The sequence below is a fragment of the Helianthus annuus genome, chromosome 17, assembly GCF_002127325.2.
Source record: "Helianthus annuus cultivar XRQ/B chromosome 17, HanXRQr2.0-SUNRISE, whole genome shotgun sequence".
In the NCBI taxonomy this organism is placed as follows: Eukaryota; Viridiplantae; Streptophyta; class Magnoliopsida; order Asterales; family Asteraceae; genus Helianthus; species Helianthus annuus.
This window is the reverse complement of record NC_035449.2, coordinates 117022508-117040276: the sequence shown is the minus strand read 5'-3', so window position 1 is coordinate 117040276 and position 17769 is coordinate 117022508. Positions and strand designations below refer to the sequence as shown.

General features: G+C 37.3%; 1 protein-coding gene across 1 annotated transcript; it reads right to left on the bottom strand.

Annotated features, from left to right (window-relative positions):
- Positions 1–13488: 13488 nt before the first annotated feature.
- On the bottom strand, positions 13489–16453 carry LOC110920586 (light-induced protein, chloroplastic). Its single transcript, XM_022164749.2, has 3 exons — positions 15888–16453; positions 14261–14456; positions 13489–14045 (listed from the first exon to the last, which is right to left on the bottom strand). Exons 1-3 carry the CDS (start codon positions 16319–16321, stop codon positions 13731–13733), a joined length of 945 nt encoding a protein of 314 aa, XP_022020441.1. The 5' UTR covers positions 16322–16453; the 3' UTR covers positions 13489–13730.
- Positions 16454–17769: the final 1316 nt, after the last annotated feature.

Here is a 17769-nt window from a genome sequence, read left to right as displayed (position 1 = left end):
ATGGACCTTCATGACAGTGACGGAGAATTCTTCGTGCTTCATTACCATGGACACACCTTCGGATGAGCTGGTCGGCACACATTTTGAAAAGATAAGGGTCTTCCCAAAAGTAATGCTTTACATCAGCAAAGAATTTCTTTCTTTGATGATGAGGCCATCCTTTGGTGACTATACCGCTAACTAGATAATTAGCATAGTCGGCATACCATGGCTCTTGTCTACTCTCCATCATTTCCAAGGACTCGGTGGGAAATTTTTCATTGATTTGCTCGTCCCTGGTCACTTCCAAAGCTGGGTCTTCTAGGCGTGAGAGATGATCTGCAGCAGTGTTTTCTGCTCCTCTTTTGTCCTTGATTTCGATGTCGAATTCTTGGAGGAGTAGAATCCATCTGATCAAACGGGGTTTTGCATCTTGTTTCTTGAAGAGGTACCTGATGGCTGCATGGTCTGTATAGACTACAGTTTTAGAAAGAACAAGGTAAGAATGGAATTTATCAAAAGCAAACACCACTGCTAGTAATTCTTTTTCTGTAGTTGTATAATTTTCTTGTGCATCATTAAGCGTTTTACTAGCATAATAAATTGGGTGGAAATGCTTTTCTTTTCTTTGTCCCAAGACTGCTCCAACGGCAAAGTCACTTGCATCACACATGATTTCGAAAGGAAATTTCCAATCGGGCGCTATCATGATAGGTGCATTGACTAGCATTTCTTTTAGGGTTAGAAATGCTTGATTGCATTCCTTGCCAAAGATGAAAGGTGCATCTTTTTCAAGTAATTTTGTTAGAGGCCTTGAAATTTTTGAAAAGTCCTTGATAAACCTTCTATAAAATCCGGCATGCCCTAAGAAGCTTCTAATTGCTCTTACGGAGGATGGTGGAGATAATCGAGAAATAGTTTCTATTTTTGCTCGATCAACTTCCATTCCTTCGCTTGAGATTTTGTGACCGAGTGCTATTCCCTCTGTTACCATGAAATGGCATTTTTCCCAGTTAAGGGCGAGGTTAGTTTCCTCACATCGGGATAGGATTCGTTCAAGATTATCGAGGCATTGGTCATATGAGTCTCCAAAGATGGAAAAGTCGTCCATGAAGACTTCCATTGTCTTTTCTATCATATCATGGAAAATGGCTACCATACAACGTTGGAATGTTGCAGGTGCGTTACATAGACCGAATGGCATGCGTCGATATGCGAAGGTTCCGTAGGGGCATGTGAAGGTTGTTTTCTCTTGGTCTTCTGGTGCTATCAGTATTTGAAAGTAACCTGAAAAACCATCTAAGAAACAATAAAATTTATGACCGGATAGTCGTTCTAACATTTGATCAATGAAAGGCAAAGGAAAATGGTCTTTCCTTATTGCTTCATTTAATCGCCTATAGTCTATACAAACTCTCCATCCTGTGACGGTTCTTGTCGGTATTAATTCATTTTTCTCATTAGTTATTACCGTCATACCTTCTTTCTTTGGGACTACTTGGACGGGACTTACCCACGGACTATCGGAGATAGGGTAGATTAGTCCGGCGTCAAGTAGCTTGATGACTTCATTCTTAACCACTTCTTGAACATTAGGATTCACTCTTCGTTGTGGTTGAATTACTGTTTTGTAGTCATCATTCATTAAAATTTTGTGCGTGCACATGGAAGGACTTATTCCTTTAATATCTACAAGCTTCCAAGCGATCGCGTTTTTGTGTTTTTTAAGTAGATTAACTAATTTCTCTTTTTCTATGTTACTTAATTTAGAAGAAATAATTACAGGTAAACTACCATCTTTGCCTAGAAAAGCATATTCCAAACCTTTAGGAAGTTCTTTGAGCTCAATGGGTGGGTCTTTAGAAGACACCTTATTTTGTGGCTCATCTAGATCAAGAACCTTAAAGGTTTGTTCTATGGCGATCTCTTCTTCAACAAAGTGGTCATCTTCTTTAGTTGTATCGGGTGGCTCAGCTTCATCTTCAATTAGGGGGTCATTATTGCCAAAAGGATATTTCATTGAACGCTCAAGATCTATGCTCCTTTTGAATGCCCCTAACTGAAGAGGTAGATTGTTGAATTTCCGGTTTTTCAAAGCCTTATGAGTTTGTACAAAAGGTTTTCCCAAGACTAGAGGGGCGTCATCAAGGATGACAAAGTCGGTTGGGATTACCATTTGATTTGTTTGAACCAAAACATCCTCAACTACACCGATTGATTTTATCACTTTTCGATCGGATAGAAAAAGGGGTATTTGAAGTGGAGTAAAATCACTAATACTTAATTTTTCAAAAATGTAGTTAGGCATTATGTTAACACAAAGATCTTTGTCAATGGTGATATTACTAATAAATGAATTTTGAAAGAAACATGGAACCGGTGTAATGTTAATTTCAAAAGGATCTTCTTTTATTAGTGAAGTTTGATCATTAGTTAACTTAACACTCACTATTTCTTTGATTTTAGCACTAGTGTTTAACTCTTTTAAAAACTTGGCATGAGGGGTTACTAAACAATGATTCTCGAAAGTAGGTGACAAGAGATTAATTTCTTCAAAATTAGACTCTTCTTGTAATTTAACGTTATTGGACTCACCTTTTTCATTGTTTAACTCATGTGTCGGTTTTTCACTTTCTTGTTCTTCCATTTTTACATTTTCAACTATCTCTACGTTATTATTACAATTTAATTCTTCTCTTGCGCGGGACTCCTCTTCCCTTGCGCGAGATTCTTTCATGTAACGTTCGATAGTTTTAATATGTTCTAATATCCTATTGGTCACTTCGGTGAGAGAAAACGAATTTGGATCCTCAAAGCTTGAATCCGGTTGTTCGATCCTTGGCTCCTCATAGTACTCATATGAAGTAGATGGTTCATACCATTGTTCTTCATTGTAAGCATATGATGGATAAGGGTCGAAACTTTGTTCTTCATAGCACTCATATGAGGTGGGTTGTTCACGCCATGGTTCCTCATAATAAGAATATGAAGGTGGTGGTTCATATCTTGAATCTTCAAAGTATGAGTATGAAGGCTCATACCTTGGTTCATCAAAATATGAGTATGAGGGAGGAGGTTCATACCTTTGGTCTTCATAGGGTGTGTATGAAGTTGATGGCTCGTACCTGGGCTCCTCATAATAGTTGTATGAATTGGATGGTTGATATGAGTTATTATATTGAACCGAGCGTGCGTTACGACAATTAGTGCAATAATTACCCCTATAATCATCCTCATCATAGGTGTAGTTGTAACCTCCTGAGTATTGATCCATAAGAATCACTCAGCAGACCACAACTGAGTCTCGGGACCAGAAAATAAAATAAAGACGGAAACAGAAGCTGGACACGGCCCCGTGTCTGGTGAACACGGCCCCGTGGTCAGGGTCTGTATCTGGGCGTTTTAATTAAAGTTACTGGTCACGTTAGACACGGGGGCGTGTTGAGTGAGCACGGCCCCATGTTCAGACTCTGTATCTGGGTATCTAACTAAAAATATGCAGCACGGGGGCGTGTTCAGCGAGCACGGCCCCGTGTTCAGGCTACTGTAAATGCAAACTAAACTAAAATGCAGAAAAATGTGCGCGCGTTTTGAAAAGGTTTTGAAAAACTGATTAGGCCGTCGATTTTAAGCTTTCTTAAAATCCTTGTGTCCCCGGCAGCGGCGCCAAAAACTTGATGCGTGTGTAGTGTAATATAATTTAGATATATAATTAAGCCCTTTTTACACCTTTAGCCAAGTTTTAAATTTATAAAACACGATATTCACTAACACTAAACACACATATGGGCAAGTGCACCCATCGTGGACGTAGTATAGTGTTGGTAAGATACCGAGGTCGTCCAAGGACACAAGAGCTTTTAATACTGGTTTATCCTCAACGTCTAATCAAATCAAAAGTTAGAAAAAATGTTTTTAACTAAGAAAATAAAACTAAGTAAATGCTGAAAAATAAAAATAAAATAAAAACAGATAGACAAGATGAATCACTTGGTTCCGACTCGTGTATTAGTATAACCTTTGATTATTTTCGCACTTTTGCACTTGTTTAAGAGATTATCTTAGTTATTGTAGTAGGCCCCTCTTTTGAAGGCGACGTTACCCTCAACCCAGTAGTTTGAGTCAGCAAGGATACAATCCGAAAGGGTTGGATTATTGGAAGATAATGAATTAAGTTATTAATGCAAATTGTGGTAGGCCCCGCTTTTGGCGGTGACGTTACCCTCGGCTAAGTAGTCTGAGTCAGCAGGGATACAGTCCTAAATAGCCGGGTTATAGTATTAATAGTAGTTAACTTATGAGGGGGTCAAAGAGTTTGGATCCCCGCCATCCAATACCTATGGGCATTGAAGGAGATCCTACTAAATTTGACCCAGGTCCCTTACAGGACCTCTAAACGCTGAACAAGGGCAAGACCCTTACCAAACCGTTCCCTTAATCCCCGACCAGGTAGCCAACATACCTCCATATAGACCGTGGAGATATGAATGGTGAAAATCTTTTATTTTATATAGACAGTAAAATAATGCCAAGACACCACGGACAAACGATAAGGAAAGATCACCTTCAACATAAGCAACTAGTTATTAAAGTCATTAATACAAAACCAAATAAAAAGTGCAAAAGATTAAAAATAAAAAGTATTATACTAAACACTTGTCTTCACCAAGTGATGTAAGAGACTTAGGCAAACATGGCCTTGATTGTCAAGAACTCTTACGATCGATCTTGGATCCCGAGACGACTCACACACTCTACGATGGATAATGGATGATGGTGGTGGATGATGGTGTTATGGTGGTGGTGGGTGGTGGATGAAGTGTGAGAGAGGTGGTTTGCCAAGGGATGAGTTGGAATGAAACCAAGCACTCCTATTTATAGGCTGAACAGAAGGCTGGGCACGGCCCCGTGTCCGCTGGACACGCCCCCGTGCCCGTCTGACACTATCTCTCTTCATTAATTGTAATTCGCAATTACAATTAATGCGCCTATTGTACTTTCGCCACGCCCCCGTGCTCACTGGACACGGCCCCGTGGTGGGCAATAGAAGCTTCTACAGGTTTGTCTTTTCTGCTGCTTCTTGGGCACGGCCCCGTGCTGGCTGAGCACAGGGCGTGTTCAGGCTTCTGTTTTCTCTTCTTTGCTTGGGGAGATGCCGTTGAGGGTTCGGGCAGTCTACTTTTATTCCTTTTTTTGTATTTATGTTAGAATTAGCTGTCTTTTTGCTTCTTTTGTGAATTTGAGCTCATTTCATCCTGAAAATACAAAAGGAAGACAAAAACACTCTTTTTCCAATATTAGTACTTAAAAAGGGTTAGTTTTATGCCTTAATTGATGTCATTTATATGTTGCATTTTACACACATCAATGTTATATCAATTGTGTACGGAAGTTTTACTCCATTAACCTCCTCATCATTAACCAACCCAGATTTCTTCTTTGAGAAATTGTTTAGAACTGGTGGTGGAACTTGATGAAATCCCACACTAGTTCCATCAGAGTATACATCTTCTCCAGCTTTGTTCTTTCCAATCGATTTTGGAACAATGTGTTGGAGAACAAAACTAGCGGAGTTGTAACTGTTCAATTTCAACTGGATGCGTTCATTTTCAATTTTAGCTTCTTGAAATTGAAGCTTCAACTTTGCAATTTCATCCAGTTGTTGATTGATCAATTCCTCTTTTACTCTAAGCACTCCTGACAGTTGAAGATTTTCTTTTGTTGTTTTACCATTTCGATCATCAGAATCTTTAACCGTTCGTTTAAGCTTTTCAAAATTTTCTGTGATGTGACGATTTTCATGAATAAGTTTTTCATTTTCTTTCCTAATTCTTTCTATGTCAGTTTTATCACTTTCAATTTTTTCAGTTAACTCTTTTGCTCGTTCGTTTGAAGCTTTCAACATTTTATCCCGGTTTAAGATTTGATCTTCAACATCTCTGACTCTTTTTGTCAGATCTTCAACCTTTTTGTTGTTAAGGTAAGCCATAGTACTACAATCCTTGCAGTTTTTCATGCAATTCTTGCAGTCACCTTCAATTTTAACTTTCTTACCTGACTCTTTGTTTGTATCAATCTGACTGACCTGGCTTTTTGACTTAGTTCCAGAAGTAGAAACTACCTCTAGCTCCTTTGCAGCAAGAACTTTGTCGGCCATCTTCATCAGGTTTTCAGCAGTAAACTCTTGTGATGTATCGATAATCCCATCATCAATCTTCTTTGTCTGCTGTTTCTTTTCTGCCTTCTTTTCTTTTTCATCTTTCTCTTCCACTTTCTCTTCACCACCACCCCACCATTCTTTCTGTCTAGCTTCTTCTTCTTCAGCAAATTGTTGAATGAGAGCATCAACACTGATAGATTCAGGATCAACTGCAATGTTTCCTTGAGGATCAAGATAACACTCTTTGTCTGCATCCCATCTCTTTGCCTTTTTGGCTTCTCTGTAAGTGTTGTAGATTCTGCTCATTCTTGTTTGGGCTTTCATTCTTCTGTTGACAAACTTTTCTTCTTCCGTTCGGTTGTCCTTAAAAGGAACAATCTTTGCAACAAAAGCGTAACCAACCGCATCCTCTTCTGGTAGCAACTCGCTCCAGTCATAACCTTCGTCATCATGAATCACGGCGAGAGCTCTGGATTTTTCCTTTGAGGTATCCTCAAGCTGTTTCATCCTCGGCGGTTCTGATTTATTCTGATGATAAATCGCTCTCTTGTAATAATCTTCTCTAAACGGATTTTCAGAATCATCAACATAAGCATTTCGACACTCGCGCTTAAAGTGACCTTTCTGTTTACACTTGAAACACGTCACTTTTGTCTTGTCAAAGCTTAACTTGGTAGTTGGTCCACCAATAGACTTTCTCCCAGTTATCTCCATGAATCGCTGTGCCCTTCTTACAGCACTGGCCATACACCACCTTATATCGATCAATTCCATCTCCTCCGGATCGATTTGATCATAGTCTTCTTTCGTAAGGTTGGTGTTACCTATCTTCCCAGCCACAAGACTTTCATATGATTCTAGCACAGAGGCTAAGAACACCATCTGTGGCTTTGTTCAAATCCACAGCGATGTTGCATTGAAATACATTCTTTGGTGCTGATTGCTGTTGACTTGAGGTACTAGAAGACGATCCTTGACTTGAAGCATTGGAAGACATTCCTCCATGGAAACCACTGTTTAAATTTTCTTCTTTGGTCGGTTGTGACTTTTCTGCTGAGAAGGCTATTTTGGGGGATACTGTCTTCGGGATCATACTACCCCGATAGTACAGTTCTACATTCTGCTGGTACGATGAGTGATTGACCTTGTTCAATTTCTTTATTTCCAGCTCATGACTTTCTAGTCTCTCAATCAGCAGATCAACAGTCAACTCTCCCGGCTTTATCGTGTTCTTTATCATCAGGGCAAAGTATTGCCAATCTTTGTCATCTGGTAAAGAATCAAACAGCTTGTCGACCAGCTCTTCTTGAGAATATATGACTCCATGTCTTGCCAGCTCCATTTTTAGATGCCCAAATCGCTCAATCATTTTAGAAATAGACTCATTTTTTAAACATCCGAACAAGTCAAATTCTTTTCTCAGTAACTTTTTCTTGTTCTTGACTATTTCAGCAGTACCAACACATTTAACTTTTAATTTTTCGCAAAGATCTTTTGCGTTTGTGTATTCAATCAATGAGATTATATCGTCTCTCACTGATTGGTGAATCAATGCTATGCATTTCTGCTCAGCCACAAAGTTTTTGATATCTTCTGTTTCTGTCAGATTTTCACAATCTAGTCTTCCATTGTTGAAACCGTTCTTTAAACTTTTCCAGCTCGGGTACGCGAATGCTTTTAGCCATTCATCGAATCTTTTGGCCCACCTGTTATATTCTTCGATCGCCATTAGCTTTGGTGGTTTGTTATATGTACCATACGCGCTCTCTACGCTTAAGGCATCGGATAAAGTCTTCTTTGTACTTGGAGAATTTTCATTTGTTCGGTTTGACGTATCATCTCCGGTGTTTCCAGCAAATGCATACATGTCACTAAAAGGGTTCATGAATTCGCCCATTTTCAAATACCTGAAACAGTTTTAACAAACACTTAGAAGAATCTTTATGATTTTCAAAAATCTAACACAAGTGTACTTGGATCGAATGACTTGTTCGATCGAACGATACACACTCAATCGGTTAGCTTGTTCAATCGAGCGGCTTGTTCGATCGAACTGCTTGTTCGATTGGATGTCAAATGGATGACTGTAACAGCAATCAATTACTGTCCGATCTGTCGGCTTGTCCGATCGGCTAGCAATATGACGTAAGCACAAGATATCAAATATCAACAATGTTGTCCGATCGAACAGCTTGTTCGATCAGCTAACACTGATGATGTAAGCAACACAATCTGTAAGCACTCTAACTCAAGTCATTCGAACAGTTTGTTCGATCGAGTTGATGATGTCAACAAGTCTTAAGAACAGCTAGGTAGTCCGAACGGCTGACATCAGCAACCAAGAACAGTTTTCCATAGTTTTTGATGAATTTGAACAAGTTTTTGAGCGAATTTTGTTGTGAAAACTTGAAGGATTATACTTCTGATGATTGCGAATCGATCTATAGCAGATTTATCAAATTTTAACCGTAAAATCACTCTCAATTTTAAGTTTTTTCCGATTTTATCGTGACAAAATGAAAAATAAAGCTAGATCTGAGTAGAAAGTAGAAGAATCTGTCAAATTTCCGGTGAAATTTGAGTCGAATCGGCAGAAATAAAAAATTTCTGGTGAAATTTGTCTCTAAATAAGCAAAAGAAGCTCGAATTCCGGTGAATTCGTCGTCCTAGATCTCGATTCAGCTCCCTGATGCTCTGATACCACTTGTTAGGTCCTTTTTGAACAGGATCTGATCGACTGGAACTTAGATGAATCGGATATGATCAATGCGCGGAATTCATTGAATCAAGCTACAGATGTACGATAACAAATTCAACTCTAAAATACTGTCTGATCTTTCATTAATCGAATATGAAAGTACACAAGCTCCTTTGAAAGGTCAGACTGACATGAGTTCTCCAGAGAGTCAAAATAGCAAAAGTTACAAATGAACAGTTTGGCTAGCTATTTATAGGCAGTAGCATCAGGATAGAGTGATTGCTGGCCGACCTGTTGTTCGATCGAACATCCTGTTCGATCGGTTTGCCTGTATGATCGGCTGGGCTAGCCGATCGGTTAGCATGGTCAACAAAAGTCAGCACTTAACATTTACGCGCCATTCCTGATCTACTAAACTATCTAACATACATACATACATATATTGTTTACAGACATTACAAAACATGACTACATACTGACGGAAGCTACAGACGTATACACTAACATCAGTGCAAATTGAAAATAAAAAAATGGAGGTCGGTTAGGAAAACGGAGCAGGACAAAGAGCTAGTTGGTCTGGTTTCGAGTATTGAGTGGCTAGAAAATATTGTCGTGGTCCGGAACCTTTCAAATGCGGAAAAAGAATCTCTGGCGGATCTGTCTGTGAAGTTAAAAAGTTTGGAACTTCAAAAATGTAAAGACATTCAGCAAAAAGCTTGAGTCAACTGGCTTAAATATGGGGATGATAACAACGCTTTCTTTCATAAACCTCTGACGGTTAATTTGGCTATTAACAGAATCAATGGGCTGTACTTCAACAATGTTTATGTAACCGATCCGACGGTCCTTAAAGAGGAAATTAAACGGTGGTTTAGAAAACAATTTTCGGAACCAATGAGACGGAGACCTGATTTCATTAATTACGGGCTGCCTAGTGTGTTTGCCATCCATGATTCCCTGCTTTGTGATCGTTTCTCAGAATTGGAGATCCTCTCGGTCATTAGATCTTGTGATGGAGGAAAAGCGCCGGGGCCGGATGGATTCTTTTTGAAGTTTTTCAAAGTTTTTTGGGAGGTTGTTAAACCGTTAGTTGTGGGAACTCTTGATGATTTTTTCGAGTCGGGTGAAATTAGCTCCGGGTGCAACTCTTCTTTCGTGGCTCTTATTCAAAAAATCAAAGACCCGCAAGAATTAGGTAATTTTCGTCCTATCTCGCTGGTGGGATCTGTATACAAAATTATCGCAAAAGTGTTAGCTAATCGTTTAAACGCTGTGATAAATGATGTTATTTCTGAGAACCAATCGGCTTTTGTGGGAGGTCGAAATATTCTTGATAGCCCGCTCATAGTGAGCGAAATGGTGGCATGGGCGAAAAAATCGAAATCTAAGTTGCTTATCCTTAAAGTTGATTTCGAAAAAGCCTACGACACGTTAAATTGGAAATTTCTCTTTAGGATGATGGAGAAGATGGGGTTCCCGGAGAGGTGGATCAAGTGGATAAAAGGGTGCTTAGTTTCGGGTAAGGGTTCGGTTCTTGTTAACGGCTCACCGACGGGTGAATTCAAGTTTAAGCGGTCTTAGACAAGGAGATCCTTTACCCCATTTCTGTTTATCATAGCCATGGAGTGTATTAACATGCTTTTGAAGAGGGCTGTGGATCTCGGTTTATTCCAAGGGTGCAAGCTTCCGAATGGAGGTCTGGTTATTTCTCATCTCAGCTATGCGGACGCCGTTCTTTTTATCGGTGAATGGTCGTATCAAAATGTGGTCGCCTTGAATCGGTTTATTAGGTGGTTAAGCCTTGTCTCTGGTCTTAAGGTTAATCGGAGGAAATGTCTTCTTTTCGGGATTGGGGCTGAGGTTTCGGAAGTGGAACAATTTGCTAGTATCGTTCGGTGTGAAGCGGGTTCCCTCCTTTCACGTATTTGGGGGTTCCCATCGGTGTTAATATGAAAAGGGCAAAGTTTTGGCAGCTGGTTTTGGACCGTTTCGCGTCGAAATTATCAAGCTGGAAAGCCAGGTATCTTTCTTTCGCTGGTCGTATGACGCTAATCAAGTCGGTTCTTGGGAGCCTCCCGTCCTACTTTTTATCTATTTATGCTGCTCCTAAGTGTGTTATAAAGAAGCTCGAAAAAATTAGGAGGGAGTTTCTTTGGGGTAAGCCGGAGAGGGGCCATAAACTTCGGTGGGTTCGGTGGAATCTTTAAACGCCGAACCACCCCGAGTTGTAAGAACCGCGAGAACCACACCATCCGGGTCGCCGTTTACCATGATTTTTTTTACACCTAGATGTGTGTATTATAAACACATCCGTAAAAAAAAAATTTAAACGCCGCGGCCGAGGGGGTAGTTTTTTACACCACAAGTTTGGTGTTTTTATTTTTTTTTCTTTTTTCTTTTTTTTTTTACACCAAACTTGTGGTGTAAAAAACTACCCCCTCGGCCGCGGCGTTTAAATTTTTTTTTTTACGGATGTGTTTATAATACACACATCTAGTTGTAAAAAAAAATCATGGTAAACGGCGACCCGGATGGTGTGGTTCTCGCGGTTCTTACAACTCGAGGTGGTTCTTATTTTAGCGCAATTCTATATATATATATATATATATATATATATATATAGAGAGAGAGAGAGGGAGAGAGAGAGAGAGTGAGAAAGTATAATGTACAAAAGCCCTAATCATACTTCACGTACGCAACTATCCTGACCGTCAGATTTTGTGTCATTATCACGCATGGAGCAGATTATCATGCATGGATCAGTTTTTTGTGATTATCACGCATGGATCAAATAATCACGCATGTATATAATAAGCCACTGAAGTAATTACGCATGTGTTAAATAATCACGCAAATGACTCATGTATCAAACACTGAAAAATAATCACGCATGGATCTGAAACTAAAAATAATCACGCATGGATCTGACGGTCAGGATTGTCCCGTACATTAAGTACGATTACTCATAATGTATGTTAACCGCTCTCTCTCTCTCTCTTTATATATATATATATATATATATATATATATATATATATATATATATAGTGGAGAGTTCAAATGAGAAGAAATTTTTTGTAAGAAGAAAAAAGAACAAATTTCAACCAATAAGAATGCTTTATTTACTTCATTTAATATAAGTATTTAATGTTATTATAAGGGTACAGTGGTAAATCTACGTAGGTCATTAATTTGTAGTCTTCCTCTTTAATAGCTAATACATTAAATTTTTTGTAACTTATCTTCAAAATATATATTTTTTCAAAAAAATTAAATAAAATAATTTAAAGTGTAGGATAAATTAGAAGTTGTGTAACATAAATTACAAGTTGTGTAAGATAAATTTCAACGTGTAGGATGAATTTTGAAATATGTAGGACAACTTTTTGATGTGTATAGGCAAAAAAAAGTTAATGTGGAGGATAATAGTCTTTATAACTAATTAATTAGTCAAAAATGATAATAAATAAGATAAATGAGAAACTATTTAATATTTTACAAAATTACCCTTTGTTCTTTTTCTTCTCAATTAAATTTTCTTCTTAAATGAACCTTCCCATATATATATATATATATATATATATACTTACATTATATAGGGGAAGGATGTATAGAAAACCCACTTTAATTTAGAAAACCCGGGAAACTCAAAGCTTCCGATGTTTTTTTTTCTTGAAAAAATTTACACATGTTATATACATGTTTTTAAGGGTTTTGGGCAAAAAAAATCAAAAAAGTGCCGAGTAGATATTTTAAAAAAAAAATAAACAAGTTTTGGTGTAACACATGTTACATTCATCTGACATATTTGTAACATGTGTTACACCAAAACTTGTTTATTTTTTTTTAAAATATCTACTCGGCGCTTTTTTGATTTTTTTTGCCCAAAACCCTTAAAAACATGTATATAACATGTGTAAATTTTTTCAAGAAAAAAAAACATCGGGATACTTACATTATATATATATATATATATATATATATATATATATATATATATATATATATATATATATATATATATATATAGTGTGTTTGCCGTTCAAAAAAAATTACTCGACTTTTTTTTACACATATGTACTTTTTTGCACACACATTGTTTTTATATTTCTTAAATGGGTTTATGGCTGTAAAACAAGGTCTTCAAGGCTGAGTACTCCCCGAGTAGTCGCTACAAAGTAGGCTGACGAGACGACTTTCTTCAACTCCGCCTAATTCTTCAGAATCGATCAAACGCGGTCAACCTCAGTCAGAATCGGATCTAGTAGATCAACTCGGGCCGAGTTTGACTTAAAAAAATAAAACATAATTTCTATGTCCATCATATTAAAAAATAAATATCATTTTCACGTATCTTGTTATAAATATTAGTAAATTTATGTTATTTGACACACATTTAATTTCCGAAAACTAATTTCTTTATAGTTTAACATGTCCGAGTACTCCCGAGTACTCTCAACCTAGGCAAGTACTCTCAACTCCCCGGTCGACCGACTAGGGAACGCCTAGCGACTTTTGCAACCATGTAAATGTTAGCAAAAAAATAAAGAAACGAAAAACCATTACATGGAGGGTTCTTGCGAGTTCTCTCAACCTGGGAACATGATAACAAGTAAATAGACATCTAACACCAAACATGATAACACCAGTAAAAAAGTCATAAATCCTCCATAGAGGGTACTCATCTAATAGAATACTTTATCAAATTACAGATTACATGCATTTATATACTTTAAATAAAAGTGAAAACCATTAACTTTCCTTTTAGACACCCAAAACCTATTGTAATGCACTGTCAACTTTTCAATACTTTTTATGACATTTAACATATAAGAACATTCGTAGAATTTATTGATCAACAACGGGTTTAGCCGAATTGAACAAACCTTGAGCTTAAGGTAAAAGAAGGGCAGAGCCTTCTTTAAGGAGAACAAAGACACTACCGCCATCACTCCTTGAGATACGAAGTTCTTCATCAAGGTAAGTTGTTAACAACCATGATTCTGCATTCGTTTGAGAGATTGAGAATTTCAATGGTGGTTGATTGGAAATGGTCTTTGCAACATTGGAAGCCGTGTCTTGAACTGATGTGATCAAGCCTTTGAATGGAGACAGATCGAACTTTTGTCCTAAAACTTCAACGTTTTCTGGTAACACAATGGAGTCCGTCAACTGTGGTGTCCCGATAATCCCTTCATCGAACTTTATCTGTCATTCAAACAGCAATTCTGAGTTAGTTATTTGAATCACACTTTTTTCTCAACATTTTAGTTTTCTTTTTAAAATGAATAATAATGCGTCAAAAATTATTACAGACAGTGTTACAAGAGTTTTATTTACTCATTGGGTATCATATTTAGCAAACAAAAAAGACGAATTATTTAACCTGTTTGAGATTAATTCTAAGTGTTTGTTGGACGCACCTGCACACGCTTAGGACTCCTGACTTCAAATTTCGCATTTGTAGTGATTGCAGTTGTGGACCCGAGTCCAGAAAAAACGACTGAGTTCTGGACTGTAAAATTTTCAGAGTCAATGGTTTGTGATATCTCTTCAACCTTCACCACTGGCAGGGATCCTCTTGACAGCAAAGGGTACAAACCTAGGAAGGATGTATAGCTGCAGTAACACACACATAAGTGGTCATATATTTGATTATGTGATTTCTTTTTCCACATTGTTAGTTATATAGGATTAATATTGAAGCACTTGAAAATAAAAAAAAGGAATTACAACTAGGTGTGTAAACCGATCGAGCTACTCAAATTGACCGAGCTTAAAGAGAGCCCGAGCTCAATCCTATAAGATGATGCTCATTTAATAATTGAGCAAATGCCGAGCTTATTTAGGCTCACAAGTCGAAACGAGCCATTTATTAAAAATAATATATAAAAAATGTTATTATATATAATCAATGAAAATAATAATAATATAAATATACATTATGTACGTATATAATTATAGTTATTATTACATATACAATATAATTAATATATACCATCACATAAATCGATTAAACAAGCATACGTATTTTGTACAATTTTGGGTCATTTAATGTCACATAAGTTGGAATCTGCTGTAGCTATCAAGCTCTCTTCTAGGGATGAGCATTTTTTCTTCGTTGTTTGTTATATCATCTTCGTTTGTTACATGTAACATTCAATTTCCAAATGTATACATCAAGTGGTACTAGCCTATAACAAACAATAAAACGTGATGAATTTTTTTGTGACTTACCTAACATCAAGCATTCCGTGTTAACTTACAACCATAAACATTTAAATACAGATGGGTTAAAGCCCGGAAGTCTAGCTCACCTCCTAAGATGTACTACAGCAATTTCATCAAAACTCACATTACTTTATTTTTTTTTTTTTCTGAACGGCAGAAATTATATAACAAAACTCGTATTATTTGCACCTTCATATTTGGTCATGATCAAATAGATGCCGAATGGATACTTCTAGTGATCTTAAACCGTCTAGGTTTCATGAGATTAGCTTATTGCTATTCTATTTGTTTCAAGGCTTTCCATTTTTCATTGTACAACAATCCCCCTAATCTTATATGTTCTGATTATTGAGAAGCCAGGCTGAAAAACCCTTTCTGCATAGGGGTATGCACAGTTCTTCTCAGTTTTAACCCGTAACCGAAAGTTATGGTTATTGAAGATGTAAAACCAATCAGTTTGGTTAATACTTGGTTTCAGTTATTGGCCAATTGTGTTATTCGGGTCGGTTAAACAGCCAGAGTTGCGACTTCATTTTTGGACTTAACTTAAGTCGCTACAGATATAGTAGACAACCAAAAACAACGCGACTACCTATATACTAAGGCTACGGCTAGGCAACTAAAGGATAGAAAAACAATATATTACGATTTATTTCACAAATCCTTATTTGACTAACACAAAATTCACCTATCTACGTATAATGATCAGAATATCAAAATAAGAAGTACAAATACTGATTCAATTTAACAATTAGATCATTCACATCCGCCAATATCCAGTAATTTCAACAACAATACATAAAAGAAGTAATCACTTACGCCAATATCCATTTACCATTGAGAAGAGGAAGAGCCTCAGTCGGCGCCGGAGTCGGATTCTTGGCCTCAAGCTGCGTGATCAACTCCACAACCTCCGCCCTAGTTTCACTCGTCGCACTCAATCCACGGTTCGTCCCGTAAAACGAGTCAACCAACTGCTTCTTCAACAGATCAATCTCCGTCGGTTCCTTCTCCGCCACCGCTACCGCCACCGGAGAGTCCTTAGACTCCGGTTCCCAGTTCTCTTCAGCTGAAGCTCGCAAACTGAAGTTATGTTTCTTCCTCACGACAAAAACGTTCAATTTTGTGGAGGATTTGGCGGGAAAACGAATCGGATTAACCGGAAAGTTTGAGATTCTGGAGGTTAGTTTCCGATACGACGTCGTTGATGACGAATTGGACGGGAAGTTAGGTATTAGTGAAAGGCCGGACATTTTTTTCTTTTTTGTGGATATTGGTACGTACAGAGAGAACACGGAGACGACGTGTTGTGATAAAGGACTAGAGACTGGAACTAACACTTTAAGCGTACCGAAATACTAGTAACCACGAAATAAAAAAATAACAAAACTTATCAATTTCGTTTTATTTTTTATTTATATTGAGTAGTGCACCGCCACCACGTACGCCATCCAGAATGGTTATATGAATGTGAATTAAAACACATGATCTATCGGTCTGTCTCTTCTTACTAATTTTGTAATAGTTATGTAACTAGTGGGATTTCCTAGTGCATCGTAGTGGGATTTCCTTGTGCATTGTGATCGGAGTTTGGTCAGTATTGATTCGGTTTGTTATGCAAGAGAATTTAATAGTATGATAATGGCACTCGGTATAGTAATCAAAAGAGAAATCAACACATGTTTTATATTGACCGAAATGATAAAAATAAACACCAGTACTTGCACCAATGTTCGAACGGTGTCGATTTATCATTGCAGATAGAGTTATATAAATGAAAATTTTTCGAGAACGGAAACCTTAAAATCAATACAGGTATTGGTACTGAGTTTCTCGGTATGATCCGGTGTCTGTTTATCAAAAGCAAAAACTAAAAAAAATAAATACGGTAATGATACAGATGTTTTTCAGTCGATTTCGATTAGGTTCACTATGGTAGCGACACGAAATCCGTTATTAAATAGGAACAGGGTCGGCCCAAGCCCAAGAATTTTGAGGCCTGGGCTTTAGGCCTCCAAATCAATAGGGCCTACAACTTTAAAAAAAATTGTATATGAAATTTGGGCTAGGCTGAACTTATCTTTATACGTACAAAAAAAATAAAAAATAAAATACATTAACTTCGCCAACAATAAACCTTTTAGTTTATTTTGCTGGTCTCAAGCCTGGGTAAAGGAGGGTTTTTCTCAAATAGCGTTTTTTTTTTTGGAAAAAGACCTCGAGTTTTTAATTTGTTTTAGGCCACCAAAATGGTTGAGCCGGCCCTGAATAGGAAACCATAAAAATGAACACAAGTACAGGTATCGATGTTGTTCGGTACAGTATGGTAGCGATATGATGTCAATTATCAAAATAAAAAATAATGAAAACAAATACATGTATCAATAAAGATGTTGTTCAGTTGGTTTCGGTTCGTTGATACGATAATGGCACAGTATTCGTTTATGTTTAATTTATATCGTAGTATTGAAAAAAAAATAAACATAGAACACAAATTATAAATTATATTAAAGAACATCATGAAATATTGTGGCTAAAGTCACATTAGTGCTACAGTTTGTTTGTTTTTTTTAGAAAAAAGTTAACTTTCTATTTCTTTGTTTTAGCCGCAAATATTTGGTTTGCGTTATTTTCTACACTTCTCGGTCCTCTTTCAACAAAAAAACAAAAATGGAAGAGAATGGTGGAGGTGACTAGGTGA

Bases quoted from the DNA above. Each gene is read 5' to 3' on its own strand.
- LOC110920586 (XM_022164749.2), bottom strand. From the start codon at position 16,321: ATGTCCGGCCTTTCACTAATACCTAACTTCCCGTCCAATTCGTCATCA. The intron at 14,457-15,887 runs GTAAGTGATTAC...GTGTTACTGCAG, and splicing joins AATGGTAAATGGATATTGGC to CTATACATCCTTCCTAGGTT. The intron at 14,046-14,260 runs GTGCGTCCAACA...TTTGAATGACAG, and splicing joins GGAGTCCTAAGCGTGTGCAG to ATAAAGTTCGATGAAGGGAT.